Below are 21,640 nucleotides of genomic sequence, written 5' to 3'. Positions count from 1 at the left end.
CTGACTCCAAAAGGGTTCTCTTGGGGTCAGACCCACCTGGAGAGGTATACATCAAGTAAGTTTCTTAGTATTTTAAATGTAGACCATTCCATTATTTTCATTTTCTAGCATCATTAACTATTCTTTTTCTTCCCCAAGCCCCAAGCTTATAAACTAAAAGGTATTAATCTCCTGTTTAGAATTTCATCCCTACTGATGTCTCTTAATTGTAGAAATGTTATCTCAGTCAATCTATTCATTTGGTCTCCTTTGTAAGTTCTTTTTCTAGCAAAGAAAAAAAATCCTGCTTCCTTTATTTGTGCCCCCATGCTGAACTGGAGTGAAAGCATCCTTTTCACTGGATTATCAAAATCCCTCCAATATTGTTTCTGCAGACTCAGATAACTTCATACTAGGTTTCTTTTGAGCATGATAAGCCCGTATTCCATAATTATTCACTCAAAAGGAATAGAAGTTTCAGTTACACCTGAAAATGAGGCCATGGGAATTATTTCATCATTCCCTCATCTGCTGAAAAACAGTAGTCAGCAGCAAAGTTAGTCTTTTCTCACAAAACAAGGCAGACAGACCCTCCTGTCTGTGATCAGAAGGCAGAACTCCCAGGACAGCAGGCTACTGTCATTCTGTCCCCCTCAATGGAAATGAACAAAGGTACAGATTAGCCCCCACTCTCAGGTCTGACCATGTCACCCCACCCACTCAGTAAACTCCAACAGCTCTCCTACTGCCACCTCAAAGGTCAAATGTAAAATCCTGTTTGACTTTTAAAGCCCTTCCCCGTTTAGCCCCTTCTTACCTTTCTAGTTATCATCTCTACTACCTATTACACTATCCAGCAATATTAGCTTTCTCATCGTTTCTCACACAGGACGCTCAGTCTTCCAGTTCTACTCATTTGCATGGGCTATCCCCTAGTGCCTGGAATGCTCTCTCTTCACCTCCATCTCCTGGCTTCCCTTAATGCCTTCAAAACTCAGCTCAAATTCTAGCTCCTGAAGGAGGCCTTTCCCCATAATCCTCCTCCCTCCCACCACCCAGTACCATCACTTGGCTTGTTGTTGTTCGGTAGTTTCAGTCGTGTCTGACTCTTCGTGATCCTATTTGAGGTTTTCTTGGCAAAGATACTAGAGTGGTTGCCATTTACATCTCCAGCCCATTTTACAAATAAAGAAACTGAGGCACACGGGGGTAAGTGACCTGCCTGGGTTCATATAGTTGGCAAGTGTCTGAGATCAGTTTTGAACTCAGGATGATGAGTCTCCCTGACCCAGTGCTGGCACTCTATTTACTGCACCACCACCCTGCCCCTAATCTCCACTTAAGTATCTTCTATGCACCATTTTTTGCAGATCTTTCCCAGTTGGAATGGGAGCTGCTTGGGACCATGTTTTTGCCTTTCTTTGTATCTACAGCCCTAAGCACAGTAAGCGCTTAATAAATGCTTATTGAATGACTTGCTTGACAAGCGATTCATCGTCCTCAGCTGGGTCAGGGAAGAAGCAAGACGTTTTCGTCCCTGTACAACAACCCTCATTACTATACACATTCCCTTGGGAGTGCTGAGAGGTGGAAAGCTAGGGCTGATCGACTTTGCTTTTGCTCTATTTTGCTACTGCATGAAAGGTATCTACTGAGAGCCAGGTGCATTTAGTACATTCTACTCATAAAGCACTGAGCTGTTAATCCCTTAATATCTAGCGTAGTCTTTTCTCATCTCCATCTGTCATTTGAGATATAAAGTGGACAAATTGCATGTGTCTTCTAGACTGAATGGCCACAAATGGCCAGAGTAATTTCAGTGAATGCATCAGTCTCATTGTTCATATGACCATCCTTTAGGAGTCAGCAGGCACTGAATGCAGGGCTCAGGTTCATGGTGGGTAGGCACATTCTACCTAATCCTGCTGATTGAAGAAGAAAAATAAAATTATATGGAATGGCAAATAGCTATTCCTATGGTGAAACTGAGGTGCAAAAAATTACCCTGGAAAGAGACTGCTCACTATATCAAATCATAGGATCTTAGAGTGGGACATAACCCAGATCAGGAATTCTTAACTGTTTTTATACCATGGACCCTTTTAACAGTCTGGTGAAGTCTGTAGACTCTTTCTCAGAATAATATTTTTAAATCCATAAAATAAAATATATAGGATTATGATGGAAACCAATTATGCTAAAACACAGTAATTTTTAAAAATTTAAGTTCACAGCCTACAGTTTAAAAACACCTGTTCTAGACCGACTTTTCCCTCAACAGGAATCTCTCCTGTAATATCTCAGACAAGTGGTCATATAGTCTCTGCTCTTAAGACTTCCATTAACTGAACTCAAAGGCAGCTAGGTTGTGCAGTGGATAGAGTGCCAAGTCTACAGTCAGGAAGACCTGAGTTCAAGTCCAGCTTACTAGCTATGTGATCCTGGGCAAGTCTCTGAACCCTCTTTGCCTCAGTATCCTCATCTGTCAAATACACTGGAAAAGGAAGTGGCAACACCACTCCAGTATCTTTGCCACGAAAACCCCAAAGAGGGTTATGAAGAGTAAAACTTGACTAAAACAACTGAATGACAAAACAGAGAACTCACCATTACCTTGCCACTCCATCTCAACCCTGAGAACCCATTCCATTTTTGGATAGTTCTAGTTATTGGAAAACTTATCTTTATATCTAGCCAAAATCTATCTTCCTAAATATTCCACCTAATTATGACCTCTGAGGCCAAACAGAGCACATTTAATTCATTTTTCATATCAATCAGTCCATTATATATTTAGAATCATAGCTAGGATGGATTTCAGAGTCTATCTCATGCAACTCCCTCATTTTACAGAGGAGGAAACTGAGATCCTAGAAGATTAAGGCACTTGGCCAAGGTTACCCAGGTCATTAGTGTCAGAGTCAGGACTGGAGCCCAGGTTGTCTGACTCCATCACTAGTGCTCTTTCTACCACACCTTAAAGGCAGTTATGATTTGCCTCTTAGCTTTCTCTTGTCCAAGCTAAACATCCCCAGTTCCCTTCAGCTTGCAGGGCATAGTCACTAGTCCCCTCACCTACCTGGTTGTATATATTCTGTACTTGCCTCAGCTTATTAACATCATTTCCCAAAATGTAGTACTCAGAATTCAACCCAATACTATTATGTTGTCTGAAAAGGACAGTATAAAGTAGGCTAACACCCCATTCTCTTTGGATACTATGCATCTATTAATGGAGACCAAGTCTATATCTAGCTTTTGGACGTTTTGGGGGGGGAGGGGAAAACAGTTGCCACATCACAGTGTTAACTCATATTGAGCTTGTAGTACACTGGAAACCCCAGATCCTTTTCACATGAACTATTAGTTCAATCAATAAACCATGTGCCAGATACTGGATTACTATTGGACTCTGTTTTACACAGATGATTATTGAAACTTAAATATAGGACACAGACAGGCTTTCCAGAATACCAGTAACCTGTGCTGTGCTAGCATATGTTTAACAACCAGCTCTCTGGTATGGGAGAAGGGGGAGTACACATACTCAATTTGAATCTATATTATTAACATTTTCTCTGTCATCTTCCTAAATCAAGACAGTCAACAAAACAAATAAAGCCTCAATTTGTAGCATCTACTAATTTCCAAGATATAAATGTTGACATTTGAAAATTAACAGTTGGCTCTCTTGAGCCATATATTCCTGTCTATAATCAATTTAGTAAATGTTTTCATCTCTCTACAAGATGCTACTAGGACGTCCCTTCTTGGAAAAATTTCTTGTGCAATAGGACTACCCATAATGCGTACTGTAGAGAACTTTGTGGTACTGCCCAATGTATAGTGGAAAAGCAAACAGAAAAGAAAGAACAAAGTGTTTGAGAAGAGAAAGAAAAACATATCAGATGCAAGTACATACCAACACACAAGGTTCAGCTACAATTCAGAATCCATAGGATCAGTCATAGAAGGGACCTTGCCAGTCAGCTAATCTAACTCTTACTTTACAAATAAGGAAATTGAGACCCAAAGAGGGAAAATAACCTTTCCATGATTACACAGGTAAGTAATCAGCAGAGTCAGGACTTGAATCCAGGTCATCTGCCTCCAAATCCAGTGCTCATTCTGTTACCCTTCTTGGACTCTTACTTTTATCATGGAGTTTCATGTTATTCTCAGAATCTCTTCTTAAAGGCTATGAATGTCTCTCCCTTATGGAGCCAAGACAGAGATGACAAGTAATGGAACTATATAAATGTATGCAATGTCCCTTCATCAATCTCCATCGCTCACCCAAATATTCTTCTTTCTTCTTCACATGTTCCCACTTGGGGGTAATGAACTGAAGACCGAAGAAGGAAAGAGATGGGTAATTTACATTCTTTCTTTTGCTTTTAGAAACCCAGGAAATTCATTTATTCAACATATATTTACTGAGCACCTGCTCAGTACAGGGCACCATGTTAGGTGCTGGGGATACATGCAAAAAAAGTGAAATATCTGCCCCTAGGAGCTTGTGTTCTACATACCAGTTTCCTAACAAATCTACATCCTGAGCCAATAAAATAAGCCAGCCTTTATTTCAGATATAGTATCTGGATAAGCCAGTGATTCATCAATGTTTTCTTTTAAGAAACCACTTAATGCTATCACTGACTTGGGTTGGAGGGGAAAATTTTTAGCTTAAAAATATTCCCTTATAGGAAATAAACAGGCAAACTGAACCAGTGAATCAGTCCATCCATCAATCAATAAGCATTTATTAAGCCCGTATTATGTGCTGGGCACTGGGTTAAGCATTGAGAATACAAAGACCAGACTGAAAGTCTCTGCCTTCAAAACGTTTATATTCTAATGGGCTAATTACAACATATCTAACAAGCTAAAAATTACCTTCTAAAACTCAAAGTCTGTTGAGAAATGGATGTCATTGTGGAATACTATGCTTGAAAAGGGCATTTGAGGTATAGGAAGCTGTCCATGTGCACCCATAGATATGCACCCTTAATTTGGAGTAGTGCAGACATTAATTTGCTATTTCTATTCCAAGGTCAGTTTAAACTGTGAAAAAAGCTACTCTGCCTTGGAGAGCTCTGGAATAATCAAAGAGCTCCTGTAATTGACCAGTAAAATAATGAAACTGTAGAATCTTGTCTCATTGATTGTGTCATCCAAAGCACTCCAGAAAATACCTAGGAGCTCTTAGTTAAGACCTTTACAACAACTCTATAGAACTTTGCTGATTGTATAGGAAAAAAATGAAAATTGCATGATGGTAAATTCCTGGAAGGCAGATTTTTCTAAACAGAGCATTTGTAGCCTAGCTTCTTATGTTAAATGCACTTCATTAATCCCCTAATCATGACACTGAGGGTACCTCCTTGGATTCCTCTTTTTACCTCCTTCTCAATATTTATTCCAAGATGACATAGAGAAGAAATAACTCACTAGCTATTTTTGTTTTAATTAGAAAATTTTGCTACTTGAGAAAAGTGGATGATTAATATTCCTGGACACTAAATTACCCTTCTTAATGACAATTTACATTAATGGAGATGCATCTTGCTGTCTTGTTTCCTTATACATACAGCAGCAAAAGTAGATATCTGAGGAATGTACCCTTAAACAAGAGGTTACTTACTGTCCATTACTAAATGAGTACCTAAACTGCCCCTCATCAGGTTCAGACCAGTTCCATGGAGGTACTGTCTACACTACAACCTATCATAGATCCCATGATTTGGGGACCTTAGAGGTCATCTAGTCACCCCTTCATTTTATACAGATGAGGGAAGCTGAGAACCAGGAGTTCAAGTGACTTCACCAAAGTCACATTGAGCTTAGTAAGTTGTAAAAAATAGCAGTCAGGAATCAAACCTAGGTCTTACGATTTCAAATCTTGAGCTCTTTTATAATTTTCCCATAGTATATTAAAACTCCCAATTCCATGTTCCATTGAAGAACCAGTATGTTTAGCTTTTTAAACCAACTTTTCAAAATCTCAATGAATATTTTGTCTTTCTTTTTTAATGTGTCCCTATATCAGCAAAATCACAGCTGACCTGAAGCTTATAATAAAAGTAATATTAAAGTAATAATAGCTTTAAGGAGAGGAAGACTTTAAGTGTAGAAATTCCCTCTACCAATAAATGAATGAAAAAGTACATATTAACCCCATTTATGTTATGCTCTACTAAGTGTTAGGAACACAAGTGTAAAAAAAGGATAGAGATAATCCTTGTCCTGGAACAATAATTTATATGCAACTTACAATGCTAGAGTTGTCTGAAGCACTGAGAAGTCAAATGATCTGCATAAGGTCACCTGGATAGTATGTACCAAAGGCAAGGCTAGCACCTAGGTCTTCCTGCTTTTAAAGCTGCCACCATATCTCCCTGTCCTCAAAGGCATATCTGTACAGTCACTTTATCTCACTTTGAGATGTGGGAATCTGATGTCATATTTTTTTTTAGCATAGGACAGAGAAAAGGAAAGGGATGGCAATGTCAAGGTATAGGTATAGCTAGGGTGAGTAGAGGCTAAGGTTTCCTTCCCCCTCATGGCAAGGGTGAGGAGGGTTAGTGTGAGCTAGTAGGTATAGAAAGGGAAGAATAGATACCCAGAGGTTGGCGTGGGAGTTGGGTGGAAGATTTTAGCTGAAACTAGACCAGGCCATACATAGGAAAGTTAGGATGCCTGAGGACTGGGGTCTTAATAGGAACAGAAAACATGGCCCTTTCCTCAGGCAGCTCCCAGTCAGAAAGAGTCAAGCACAAGTCTCATTTGGAGGGCCAAAGATCTTTGAGGATTTTCTTAGCATGTAACAGATGGCTTTTGGTGGGTCATGTCTTTTTCTACCCTACAGCTCAAGCAGCACAGTTGCTCGACAGCTGGTGATCTTTAAGAGAGACAGCTCAGAAAGAGGAAGGCCCAGCAGCAACCTGTCAACCATTCACCCTAATGAAATTGAAAATGCAAGCAAGCCTGGGAGCTTGAAGGAGGAGGAACTTCAAGAAAGCAGTCTCACCTCAGCAGGACTGCAGCAACTAATTACCACAGCACTGGAGGAAGACAAGTCTCTGGAACTGGGGACAATTCAGTTTACTGATGGTCAGTCAATAGTTATAGCTGTGGGCTTAGCCTGAAGATCAGCCATAGAATGCTATAGCTACAAGGGTCCTAAAATATCATCTAATCCAACGTCTTTCTTTTATGGATAAGGAAATGGAGGACCAGAAGGGTCAGATGACTTACCCAAGGTCACAAAGAATTAGGGACCTCCTAGCAACACTTCATAAATATAATACATGGTTAGCAATCACTTGACACTTTCCAGGTTTTATAAGAACTAAGAATCCTTCACCTGGTTCTCCCAACACTTAGCATAGTGGTCTGCCCAAAGCTTTCACTCTCATATAGAATCTGGAAAATATCAAGTGATTAGTAATCATGTATTGTATATATCATATGTTGCTATAATGAGAACCCTTGAAGAATCTGAGTCAGTAATGGGAAGTGAGGGAAAGAAGTCTGATTTGATCTCTGCTAATGTCTATGAGATTAACATTTGTAGTTTTCATAACTTTATCACAATACCTCATACTTAGATCAGAGACTTACAGCTAGAAGGGACCTAAGAAGTCATCTGTTCCAACACTCTCATCCTACACATAAGGAAAATGAGGTCTAGAGAAGTTAAGTAACTTACCCAAAGTAACAGATAATAAGTAGCAGAAGGAAGATTTAAACCTCATTCCTCTGATACCAAATCTAGCACACTTGTCATTGCACGACTTGGTCTCTAGCCTGCTACTTCTCCTGGACTGTGATCTGTTGTTGAGGAAGATATGAGAGCACATGTCCACAGTGCTTCTGCCACTCATTATCACTCAATCCTGTACCTAAAGAGGTACCTAAAGGTCTATAGGTCTGTACCTAAAGAGCAATAACAAGAAACTCTAGGACTACACTTGTAATTCATTCTAGCCCTTGGTCTATCATGCTATTACAGGAAAACCACAAAGAGACCAACCCATTTCAGAATTCTCATGTTTCCATGGCTATGTTATAGTCTATAGAAGTTCACAGGAAACCCAGATCAGACCCCCAGACCACATTGATTTTGATGCTTCAGGGAGACCCTCATTAGCACGATCTCACCCCTGGAAATTCTCCTCAACTCAAGCTATCCTAGGTCCAAAGCTGAACTACTAATTAATTTACGGAATTATTAAGTGGAACAGGCATGCCTAATTCTCTGGGTACTGGCCAGGGAATGATCGCAGTGGGGAGAAAAGCTTCAATCACACTTTAGTAAGGCACAAAGGGTGCAGAGACAAATGCGGGGGAGGGGGTTTGGAGGGCAGTACAGGGACAACTGGCTTGGTGATAGGGATGGAGTGGTGGAGTAAGATAAGCAGCATGGGAAAGACAGTGCAGGGGGAAGAGTCACTTATATAACCAGGGATTAGAGTTGGGAGCATTCAGCTACATGGACCCAGATGGAGATAGAGTACTCTGGGAACCGGAGTTTGGAGGCTCATTTTTATAAGGATTTTGTGGGGAATAGACTTACCAGTGCCACCTCAGGGTTAGTTCATTGACACATCCACATCACCCCAAGTTATCAGCAACATTTGGTGTTCTGTTGGTCCTACTGAGGATTCTGGAGTTTATCTGAGGCTTAGATCATGATAGTTAGGTCCAAAAGGCTCTTAACTGGCTTCCTCTGATTTTGCATATATTCTAGGAATGTGATTTTTACTTAATATATAATATAGGTTGCAAGTAACAGTTATGTTCCTTTGATCTACAGGACAGTCTTTGTCTTCTTGGTTCCCCTTTGCAATATTCATGCTATCGTTACTTTATACTGGCTGCTTATAAACTTAGTATACTAACTATAAAAGGGGTGAAGTGATCACAGGAACTGGAACAAGATACAATTTTAATACAAGAGTCTTGATTCAAAGCAACTGTCAATTGTCAAACATCCCCTATGAAATTTGTAAAATGTCAACTGGCCAGACAGCAATTGAAGTAATTGCTACCCCCTCCCCCCAAAAAAATGACCAGTTATGTTAACAGTGTCTCAGATGCTTCTTCTTGGTGTAGACTAGGTAGGCATTGTATGTCAATCCTTCTTTCTTCTATTGGTTTCATGATTAGCCAAAGGCAAACAAACAAACATCTCTCTAAGAATATCATTCTGGCAATGAACTCTTTTATATTAATCTAGGTTGGTTCCCAGACAGAAGACACAATCTACTGCCAAAACTACATATCCACCACATGATACACAGCTACTTACAGTACATATTTTTCCTTTCATCCATTTCTTTTCATTTTATGGATTTTTGCCTCTTTATAGGAGACATGAGTCATACCTATAAACAGATGAACTAAAGCTTTCATCATGTTGATAGATCCGATTAGGAGATGAAGTGGATAGAGTTTTGAACTTGGAGTAAGGACGACCCAAGTTTGAAGCCTTAGATATTTACAAGCTGTGTGACCTTTGACAAATCAGAGTCTTTCTTGTTTTCTCAACTATGGAAGAGGGATAATAATAGCTCCTACCTTACAGGGCTGTTGTGAGGATCAAGTAAAATGCTTTGTAAACCTTCAAATGCCATATAAATGCTAGCCATCATCATCATCACTATATTGAAATGATAATAACCAAGACAGACTGACCTGTCAATTATCTCCAGATGGAGAGGATCTGTCTGAGCCTGTCCAGAGAACTTGCTGACCCCTTCTTTTGTGTGATTGGAACTTCCCTAGCAACTCATCTCCTTCAGAGATACGGATTTATTTTTCTAAGCAACTCATTCCTCATTCTTTCACAGGGGCATAGCCTCTCTTCAAACCCAACTTGCCAAATAGCTTCATCCAAGGAAAAGTAAAATGCCTGCCTAAGCTCACTTTTTTTTTAAAACTTGCAGTGTCTGGGTTTCACGTTCTTTTGTCAGACTTGTAACAGTCCACTATAAACATATCCCCTTACTGGCAAAGAGGATGACGGGAAATAATTTCCAAATCAGGAAAGGTAGATTTGAGAGGCAATTGCCCTGTCAGTATATCCAGAGTTTCAGCTCAGCAGTCAATTAGAAGTGTCCTGAGCCAGACAGGAAGTACAGTCAGAGGATATGGACAGCACTGCTCTGAAGGTGGGGAGAGGGCAGGATGGAAGGGAGAGCCCCTCCATCATGTATTCCCAAGCAGGTAATCTTCATATTGTCCTGACAACCCCGATCCTGGTTCAGCCAACCCAATGTCTGCACCAAATTCTTCATCTTTCTAAAATGGAATATTCTCCCTTTGGTCTAATTACACAAGCACTAAGTAATAATCCCAGATAGCTTGGATTTATGTTGGCCAATATTTTTATAACAAGTTAAAACCATAGAAACTAAAGTGTGCATTTAGAACAAAGACTAAGGTTTTGTTGTTGTTTTGTTTTGTTTTGTTCTGTTTTTTGCCCAAAGGGAAGATAAGAAGTTAAAGGGAATTAATAGCCCATGGAAATTTTCGGCTATCTACCTGGAGACAGAGGAGGTAGAGAAATAATGTGCCCTCTCTACCCAGCTCACAATTCTCTAACGCTCTGTACTCATGACACTTGTTGACAAGGATTTCCTCATTCCTCCTGCTTGCTAGGCCTCCCCATTCTTCTAAGAACTTTCCAGTGGAAAAAACACTGGATTTAGAGTCAAAGAATATGATTTCCAACATGCTTCTGAGTTTCACCATCTATTTGACTTTGGTCAAGTCACTTAATGTTCATAAGCTTCAGTTTCCTCATCTGTAAAATGATGGTGCTAGATTAGATACCCTGGGAGGGTCCCTTCCATCTTTAGATCCTCTAATTCTATCCATAGACCCTTTGTACGAGAGAGAGAGGGGAATATTTGAGAGTCCATGTTAGCCCTCTGCTTGAATCACAGTCCCTTTTAGGTATAGTCTTAGGCTATACATGTTTTTGCCTTATGGAAAGTTTTGGGGTCTTTTTATGTCAAGGGCTAGGCACACTGTAATCCTTTCCAATTTGATAGAACCATTCAGAACCTGAACTCCCCTGGCATAACTTCTGAGAACCCAGCATTACCTCCATGTTTTCTATGATTATGATTTTCTTGGAGGTATGTATGTAATACCTATAAATAGATCTTTTAGGGCTAAATATAGTACAGTGAAACTTCTTTAGACCACAAGGGATGAAATTCAGATTCACAACACCATGGAGATGCTCTTATTCTCTGTATTGCATTTGTATTTTGTGTTCTAGCAAAGTCAGCCAAGTTTTGGTTGCACATAAATCAGTTTAAAGAATTCTTAATCCCAGTTCTTATCATTCCCCTTTCGTTCATTGATAATTTAGACCCTTTGGCCTGACCACCTGGTCTTTGTGGCACCTCCTAGATTTGTAACATATAATTAAATAGTATAAATTTCCACTGTGATGACTTCTTGTTCCACAAACATGAGGTCCTTTCCATTCACATCTGCTTTTCAAGTAATCATTTAGGTTAATGATAGTTTAGTTTGCATTAACTTTGTTTTGATTCCTTATATCACAGTTCTACTGGACTTCAAACATAACTCTGAGAGTTTTACTACCCTCCCCCAATGCTCATTACCACCCAAATGCATCATGTTTTTCCTCTGCAGAAATTGAAAAGCCTCCAGAGAGCTTGGAACAAGACATCCAATCAGTAATGGATGTTACCCTTGCTGAACACTCATTGGTAAGTGACCTCAGTTCTTTAAACAAGATGTAAAGCATTTAAAATCTCAACAAAAAATAAAAACAAAATCACCGCCTCACAGAGAGACTAAGGAGAGCAGAATGATAAAGCAAATTTAAGGTCTGATTTGAAAGTCAGGTTGCTTCAATATTAGGTTTTAATACTTGTCATAGCTGAAAAAAGATTCCTTCTGAAAAATACAATCATCCGAATGGAACAAGTGCCTCATTGGTTGCTCTTCCTAATTCATCTCATTTTTCAATCCCATTCACCAATTATGCAATAATTTTTATTACAATTTGGCTGGTAAATTTATATTTTCAATGATGTCAAGCAATTGTTCCTGCAAATTAATCAGAATGTTTTGCATTTTTCTATTTTTAACAAATGTGATTTGTTCATAGATGTCTCCCAAATTATTGTCTAAATTTGACTCTAGGCATGAAATGCAGTCTTGTTTATAAAATTCAAACATATCTTCATTTATTGATGATCCCTAGGGATCTTTAACTTTAAAATAAAAAGTAAGTTAGAGGAACAGATAAGAAGCTTCCAGGATGAACTAAAGCAATATCAGTTGGATAAACCTTTGTAATAAAGTTTGAAGACATAAAAGACAAGATTTAGCTGAAATCATGTACAAGTAAATATGAAGTCAGTCAATCAACAGAGCATTTATAGAATGCTTACCATGAGCTAGGCACTAAAATAAGCACTGAGATTACAAAGAAAGGCCAAAAAAAAAGGCACTCTTAAAAATCGCACTCCTTATTCTCAAAGCACTTATGTTATTTCTTTCCTTTCTCTTTTTCTTTCTTCCTTTCTTCTCTCTTTCTTCTTTCCTTCCTTTCTTCCTTTTTCCCTTCCTTCCTTTCTTTCTTCTTTCCTTCCTTTTTTCTTCTTTCTTCTTTTCTTCCTTTTTTTTTTTTAAGACTGGGTCTCTCATAAAAGCAGGAAAAGGACCCACATGTACAAAAATATTTATAGCAGCTCTTTTTGTGGTGGCCAAGGGGATGCCTGAACAAGTTGTGGTATTTGAATGTAATGGAATACTATTATGCTATAAGAAATGACAAACAGGCAGACTTTAGTAATACTTGGATAGACTTATATGAACTGATGGTGAGTGAAGTGAGCAGAACCAGGAGAACATTATACACAGTAACAGCCACAGTGTGTGAGGACTGTTTCTGATAGACTTAGCCTTTCACAGCAATGTAAGGACCTAAAACATTTCCAAAGAACTCATGATGCAAAATGTCATCCATATCCAGAGAGAGAACTATGGAGTTTGAACACAGAAAGAAGCAGACAGTTTTCTCTTTTGTTATGTTGGGTTTTGTTTAGTTTTTCTTATGCTTTCTCCCATTTGTTTTAATTCATATATGCAACACAACTAATGTGAAATTGTGTTTATTAAGAATGTATATGTAGAGCTCATATAAGATTGCATGCCATCTTGGGGAGGAAGGGGGGGGGAATTTAAAACTTATGGCAGTGATTGTTGAAAATTGAAAACAAATAAATAAATTAAAAAAAAATAAAGACTGGGTCTCCCTGTCTCATGAACACTAGAAAGACAGGGGCCACTCATGGATCCAATCTCTCCACTGATCTGCATGGAAGCTTGTACCTACATTTCCAGCTTGGGCTAGCTGCCTCTTCCATGGGCAGCCCAGAGGCCTCCCCTCACTGCTGCCATACTTAGTATGGACAGCTGCTCAGCAAAGCTGAGACCTCCTAAGCTTAAAAGATCTGTCAAGCTCCCTGGCAGAATGGATTATAGACATGTACCACATCTAGCTAAGGAATCATGCATTCTTTTTTTTAATTTTTTTTTTAATTTTATTTGTTTTCAGTGTTCTACAATCACTTCCATATAACTTAGATTTTTCCCCCTTCTACTCCCTCCGTCCCCCCTCCCTCTCCCCTCCCTCCCTGAGATGGCATACAATTTTATATAGGTTCTACACATACATTCCTATTAAATACATTTTCACCTTAGTCATGTTGCATAGAAGAATTAAAATGAATGGGAGAAATCATAAAACAAACCAAAACATAATACACAAGAAAATTAGAATTATTTCTAATAATAAATTAGAAATTATTATTAGAATTATTAGAATCATGCATTCTAATAGAGATGGTGTGAATGAAAGCTCATTTAATATCATCTTTACTCTCTATTTTGAAACCCATTTTTCAGGATGCTACCTTGAATCTTGGGTTTACACTTGGTCATCCTAAGTCTGAGACAGAAGAAGTATCAGAGCAATATTTATCAAGTGAATTCTCTACTTCCAAGACAGCTGATAAAGCTCTCATGGGTCCTGTGAATTTAACTCCACCAAACCTTCTGACCTATGAGCCCTCAGTGTTTCCTGGAGCACCTGAATCTGGAAAGGAAACTACAGGAGAGGATGCTTTGACTGACCACCATTCTGAAAGAGTCCCCAGTCCTGTGGAGAGTACTAAAGGTCATTTCTTGATAGATCAAGAAATAGAAGAGGAGCCAATAACTGGCATCACAGAACTGCCTCTTCTAGGATTCAATACTGAAGATCTATCTGGACAAGGTAAGTCATAAAATCTATTCATCTGAAAAGTAATCATGACGTTATCTATCACAAAAGGCAAGTCTTGCAGATCAGGGAGATGGAGCCTGAAATGGGCAACATAGTATAAAGAGCTAATGGATTCTATAATGATTAGGATTACAAATAAATGAAAATCTGTATCATGTCAGCTACTGTTTTGCATAAAAGTCTGGTAGTTTTCTATACCAATTAACAGTCAGTTGATTTAAACAACAAACAAATTATATCATTCCTCTTCAGCAACTCTCATTGAATTTTCTCCATCACTTAGGTGCTCCTAGACACTAATGAACTCACTATTCCATATGAGTCATAAAATCATCCAGGATTTTTTGATATAAATTGTTAAGATATGTATAATTAATGTACCTATTTGATTACAGGGACTTACTGTGCTTGCAAAAAAGAGACCTCAAAATCCCACTGACTTTCTAACATTATATCTTTTTAAAAATAAATTGCAATTTGAGGTCTAATTTCAGGAAAATCAAAACATATGGTCATAAAGGTAGATAAATATATATGTGTGTGTGTGTGTGTGTATACATATGATTAAAAAGCAGTTTATGATTATGATTATAGTACAGTGCCTGGATTCAGAGCCCCTGGGTTAAGACGTACTCTTCAATCCAGCAACATTGGCCTCCTTGTTCCTCCACAAACAAGACACTCCACCTCTTAATTCAGGGAATATTTTTCTTGCTGTCCTCCATGCCTAGAATGCTCTTCCTCCTCAGCTCTGCCCACTAACTTTCCTGGCTTCCTTTAAGTCTCTCCTAAAATACCATGTCTTACAGGAAGACTTTCCCAATTCATCTTAATTCTAGTGTCTTCCCTCCAATTATTTCCTATTTATCCTCCATGTAGCTTGTTTGTATATATTTGTTTACATGTTATTTCCCCCATTAGATGGTGAGCGCTTTGAGGGCAGAGATTATCTTTTGCTTCTTTTTGCATCTCTAACACTTGGCATAGTGCCTGGCACATAGAAGGTACTTAATAAATGTTAAGACTGGTTAATGCGTACCACCTGTGTACCCTTGGGCAGTAACAATTTCACTGGGCTTCATTTTCCTCATCTATAAAATGAAGGAGTTGAATTAGATTATTTCTGAAGTTCCACCCAACCCCAGTTCTATATTGTGATCCTATGGAGGTTCACAGACTTATAGCTGAAATGGGCCACAAAGATCATTCATTTTATAGATAAGGAAACTGAAGCCTGGGTAGATTAGGTAACTTACCCAAGATAATAAGTTACAAGGCTCAAGCCCAAGGACTCCAGAACCAGCATGCTTGTGTTATCCTATGTTGTCATAAAGGTCATGAAGTCTGGAGAAGATAGCCTGAAAGAAAACTGTCACATTTTGATCATAGCCTCAATCTTTGTTCCAAATTTGTAAATTCATAGATGCCAGGAACTCTTTTCCTTAATGGAGATCACTAATTAGTTTATAATATATTGGCACAGTGGATTGAGTACTGGGCCTGACATTAAGAAGACCTGAGTTCAAATGTGGCCTCGGGTATGTATTAGTTGTCATTTAACTGTGCTTGCCTCACTTTCCTCATCTGTAAAATGAGCTGGAGAAGGAAATGGCAAGTCTGTCCAGTATCTTTGCCACAAAAACCCTAAGTGGTGTCATGGAGAATCAACACAACTGAAATGACTTAACCACAGCAACCATCTCAGAGAATTATCTGAAGCATTAAGAAAGTAAACAACTTGCCTCTGGTCATGCACGTGGCAGAAACAGGATTTGAACTCAGATCTCTCTGATCATACAGCAGATCCTCTATCCATCATGCTTGTACATACGTCATATAAGATGGTAGTAATAATGGAGATAGAAAAGTGATTTTACTTTGTTGTTGCTGTTGTCTATAAGTCTTAGAATATCTAGGTCTATCAGTACTGAGACTGTGAGTTCTGGGGGACAGATGTTCTGCCCAAAGGTAAATGAAGTCCTGAATAGGAAGAATTCTGAGATGTTGTCCTGAGTCAAGCTGGGTTTCTAATCAATGTAGTAGTTTCAGGAAGGAGCAGGGAAAAGGGAGGAAGGAACAATCGTACTTCGTGCTTACTAAGGGATTGGAAATTCTAGACACATGTAAAATCACAAAAGGACCTCCCAGCAGGGATTAACGCAAGAAGTGGGCTACAGCGAGCTTGTACCAGTTTGCAAGAGTTGATTATGAAGTTTTCAGTGTCATCATTTACTCCTTGGGAACTGGCAATCACTATAAATCAGGGATTGATTTATTGTTTTTTTATTGCTTAGACTTAATAAAGTAATAGAGAAAATGTTAATAATGCATATTAAACTAAAACATGTGTCCTATTTTTGGAGAGTCAGTTATTAAACATTTACCAGCATATCATTTGATAGATGAATAAGTGAGTGAATAAAGGAATGAATGAATGGAAATATCCTTTAAATGTTTGACATGTGCTAGGCACTGTGCTAAGCAATGAGGATTAAAATATAGAAATTATAAATGTAGGATCCAGAATTCGAAGACCCCTCACAGGCCTTCTGTTTCACCCTCTTCATTTTACGGATGAGAAAATTGAGATTCCAGGAAGTTAAGTAACTTGATCAATGTCACACAGATAGTGTCAGAATTGGAATTTTCACTCAGCACTTCTGATTCCAAACAATGTTCTTTCCACCATACCAGTGAGAGAATCCCTTACAAGAGATATACATTTTAATGGTAGAGACTATACATATATATATGGGTGGAGTGACCAGCCAGTCAAAAAGCCTTTACTAAGTATCTATTAGGTTCTAGGCATCAGGCTAAGTACTAGGGATACAAAGAAAGACAAAAGATAGTCCCTGCTCTCAAGAAGTCTAATGGGGGATAGAAGGGAGGGCACAACATGAAAACAATCACATACAAACAAAATATATACAGTATGAATCAGAAGTAATCAACAGAGGGAAAATACTAGCATTAAGAATTATTCAGAAAGACTTCCTATAGAAACTGAGATTTTTAGCTGGGACTTGAAGTAAACCCCAGAATAAGAAATGAAAAAGTGAGAAGAGATGCAAGGTAGATAACAAAATATCGAAGGCAGATAGCTGGAAGAGATGTGAAGTGTGTTCTGATTAGAAAAGAAGGGCTAAGTGAACTTGTTCTAGCTCACTCACCAGTAAAGACCATTGAGCTCCAGAGTAGGAATTCCACAACTGACAGGATTAACTCCCTCAAAGACTGGGTCACTTTTTTTTCTAGCCAAAGGAAGTAATATAGACATAAAGAAGCCAGGGCAGGATGATGAATCAGGTAGTCAAAGAGAGGGACCAAATGAAAGTCAACGGGTCAAAGGAAAGGGCCATCTCAATAAGAAGGACAGCTGTAAGCAGCCTTGAGTGTATGCAGTTTTTATTTGCACACTCTCCCAATCATCTTTCCCTTATATGGAATAGGGTTTGGGTTATAATGAGCAGTGGGAGGCAGGTAGGGAAACAGTATTGTATTAAGCCCTTACTACACCTTGAGAGGAATTCACCAATGGAAGGAGACAAAGGAATGAAGTGTTTTTCCAAGGTAAAAAGTCAACTGGCATCTGGCAGTAAAATCCAGAATCAAAAGCAGAGGCAGAAAGAGCCATGTGGTCAAATCCTACCAGCAGACACCATGTGGGTCTTAGATGTTTATTCCACACCTAGAACAATGCCATCTGCAACCAAGCATTTAACGCTTCTTGTTAATGGTGATTAAAGAACTATAGACAACTATTGTTGAGCTTTCAAACAAGTCATGGATTTGGAGCTAGAGAACTTTTATTAAAATCCTAGCTCTGCACCTAGCAAACTGCATGATCATAGGCAAGCCGTTAGCCTCCCTTGTACTGATTTGGCTCATGTATTGGTACTCATTCACTAAGTTATGACCCTATCAACTGTCCCTTCCACTCAGTTTTTTATGATGCTCCAGATTAATCTTCCTTATGCACTAAGCTAGTCATGTCACGCCTCTGCTCTAGGGATTCCCTATTGTTTATTGAATAAAGTACAAGATCATTATCCCAACTTTCAAGACCCTCCACAACCTGGTATATCACTCCCTTACGTATACACAAGCCAAACTGGACTACTTTCCATCCCTGGACGCATCTTGCATTCTCCTGTCTCCATGCCTTTATTCGTATTACTACATAGTTGTAGAGTATTACCTTCCCCTCAACCGCCTTTACCTATTGAATTTCTACCCATCTTTTAAAACTCAACTCAATTTTCACCTCCAAGAAGACTCCCCAGATCCTCATAGCATGTCCTTTTGCAAAGCACTCATCACTTGTTATTGTATATTATAATCATATGCACACATCAACCAAACAAAGAGATTTAGCAAGAGGCTCCTATGAGATAGACTCCTAAGAGAAGAAGACAATAAAGAAAGGACAGTCCCTCCCATAAAGGAGTTTTTAATCTTTCCAGATTAATTCTATCCCCTTACTAGATTGGAGGCTTCTTGAGTTTAAGGGCCCTATTTTATCTTAAATTTTTATTTCAGTGGCTGTTTTGATGTACTCCACACAATAGGCACTTCATAAATGTTTCCTGAATGAACAAATGAAAAACTAAAGGAATGAATGAACTGTAGCTAATGTATTAAATACCACATGAAAGTTCAGGTTGGATGAGTAACAACTGGAGTATAAAAATTAACCATGTGTCATAACTGGAGAGATTGTTGGACTACCTGAAAATGTACGTATCATACTATCAGTAAAACCTAGAATCTATTTAAATAAGTCCAAACAATGACATTTCAAGATTAAGGGATTAGCAGTATGATCTGGGAAAATTTACAGGAGATTCAGTTGACCTGGGTAAGAACTGATCATTACGACTGAGATGGCATACTTTCCTTTTTCAGGTTTCCCATTCAAGAGCCAAGGGAAATTTCTGACAACAGGAAAATCATTTTATTGACCTGCTGGTTATGAAATATATAGAAACTGGCTAAGGAAGTCCATGAAGAAGAAATTTAGCTAAAGGATGAAGGGGATAGTCCTTTGCTTTGGAAATTTTAGTTTCAAATTTTAATCCTAGTCACAGTCCTTGCTTGGGCACAGTATTTTTTTTTTTTTTTTTAGTTGGGGAACCTGATCTGTGATTTCTTGGATATAGGGAGCTCCTGGTGAGGTACTCCCTCCACCAAGGCAAATCAGAGCCTTCTTTCCAATGTTTAGTCTCAATGAGTCTTCTGGAAGCACTGAGACGTTAGATAACTTGCTTAGGGTCAAACAGCCAGTGTGTGTCAGAAAAGGCATTTGAATGCTCAGGTCCTCCTCACTCTACAGCCAGCGCAATACCCATTACACCACACTGCCTCTCTTAACCATGATCTTTATTCTAATTTGATACCAGAGAGAGCAGTTTAAACTTAAAATCCTTAGGGGCTTTAAAAACTACTTTAAATCTGTCTTCCTCTGCTAAATCCATTGCATTTATGGGCCTTTAGTATTCTGCTTCACCTACCCAAACCTTAGTTTCCTCATCTATAAAATAGGAGCGATAATAATGTTACCTACTGTATAAGAATATTGTGAGAAAAGCATGCTGTGAGCCTAAGAGAGCTATTCAAATGTAGATAAGTATTATTATTGAAGAATTATAAGGTGCTGGAATATATAGGTGCTAGAATACAATAGGATTAAGAATTTACTTACTGCTAACCTTTCAAATCAAACTGTATATCAACATAATTCTTGCTATTCTCATCATTCCATCCCTCCTAAGAAGAAATGGGCGAACAAAATCCACTATAAGGTGGATTTATTTAAGAGAAGTATCTAAACATTTACCCTTTTTTTCTCCATTTACATTGCCATTTACTTTGGATATTTGTACTGAAATTACAAAATGTTCTATCTGGAGGGTGGTCATGGTTTTTTCAGTAAGTGGGTTTGTATAAATAAGCTTTGTATTGTCATGTCTGACTCCTGGTGACTCAATGGACCACAGCACACAAATACTGTCCTTGGGGTTTTCTCCACAAAGATATTAGAGTGGTTTGCCATTTCCTTCTCAGGTGGATTACGGCAAACAGGTTAAGTGACTTGCCCAGGGGCACACAGCTAGTAAGTGTCTGAGGCTGGATTTGAACTCAGGTCTTCCTCACTCCAGATCCAGTGCTCTACCCACTAATCCACCTAGCTGTCTATAAACAAGCCTTCCTTAACTCCTAACTTGGCATTTCTCTGTTGTGTTCACTTTATACTGCCATGAAGATCTTAGCATTGGACTTCTATTCACAATACTTGAGTTCAAATCCTTCCTCAGACACTTACCAGCTATGTGACTCTGGGCAAATCACTTAGCCTCCCCCAGTCTCAGTTTCCTCATCTGTAAACTGGTAAGTAATCATTGTACCTACCACCTAGGGCTGCTATGAGGATCAAACGAGATAACAGATTAAAGTGCTCTGCAAACCTGAAAGCACCATATAAATGTGAGTTTCATCCCTGAAGATGCAGACCACAGTTGGTCAATAAACATTTATTAAGCGCCTAATATGTGCTAGGCACAGTGCTAAGCACTGGGGGTACAAAGAAAGATTAAAAAATAGTCCCTACTCTAGAGGAACTCATTTAAGCACACCCAGATTGCAAGCACACATATACAGGAGCCAACACAGTCAGATTCTTAAAACAATTTGAACACAAGTGAAAAATGCCTATGTGTGAATAAAGCAGCTGTGAATGTTTTATGTTTGTTTCTGTTGCTGCCATTTAAACATATTTCAAAGTAGATCAAGTTCCTCGTATCTTTGCTTCACTTTTGCATGGGAGGTCTCTGAACCTCACTCTTTCTTCCACACCAAATTCATGGAGTCTCCAGAAATATGCTATAAGAACTGAATTTTCACTTCCCGGACTCTACCTAAAAGGTCAGCGGCTCAGATGTCACGAGCATCCCAGCGAGCTCCTCCTTTCAATTCCCTGACAGGCAGCACCCCATGTCCTGAAGGGGAACAAACCATTCCCAGACAGTGTGGAGACAGTTGCTGCTCCGCTATTTCCTTTCACAAATCCCCTGATGCTGAAACAATTAAAACCGTAGTTCATCCCTCAGGATCAGCTCCAGAGGTAAAAAGTTTGAAAAATAAGAATCAGTTCCCTGCATGACAAAACCCCATCTGAAAATGAAGCCATTTGTGGCAATTGTAATGAAGTCTTAATTTTAAACCTATTACCCAGTTGTTTTGCACAGAGAATTGCTCATTGACTTTAGAATTTTCCATCCTGGGTTTTATCCAAAAGCAAAGGTAGGATGAGGAGAGGAG

At 38.8% G+C, this 21,640-nt stretch overlaps 1 protein-coding gene across 1 annotated transcript in view; it reads left to right on the top strand.

The window, feature by feature from the left end:
- Positions 1-21,640, top strand: part of IMPG1 (interphotoreceptor matrix proteoglycan 1) — a 125,415-nt gene that overhangs the window by 37,813 nt on the left and 65,962 nt on the right. Inside the window, exons 9-12 of the mRNA XM_072638061.1 lie at positions 4,331-4,351; positions 6,848-7,092; positions 11,656-11,732; positions 13,942-14,311. Coding sequence (XP_072494162.1) covers positions 4,331-4,351; positions 6,848-7,092; positions 11,656-11,732; positions 13,942-14,311 — 713 coding nt within the window. The remainder of the gene's footprint in view (positions 1-4,330; positions 4,352-6,847; positions 7,093-11,655; positions 11,733-13,941; positions 14,312-21,640) is intronic.

Source organism: Notamacropus eugenii, chromosome 2 (assembly GCF_028372415.1).
Source record: "Notamacropus eugenii isolate mMacEug1 chromosome 2, mMacEug1.pri_v2, whole genome shotgun sequence".
Classification (NCBI taxonomy): Eukaryota; Metazoa; Chordata; class Mammalia; order Diprotodontia; family Macropodidae; genus Notamacropus; species Notamacropus eugenii.
Note: the sequence above shows the minus strand (reverse complement) of the source record. Positions and strands in the feature narration are given on the sequence as shown.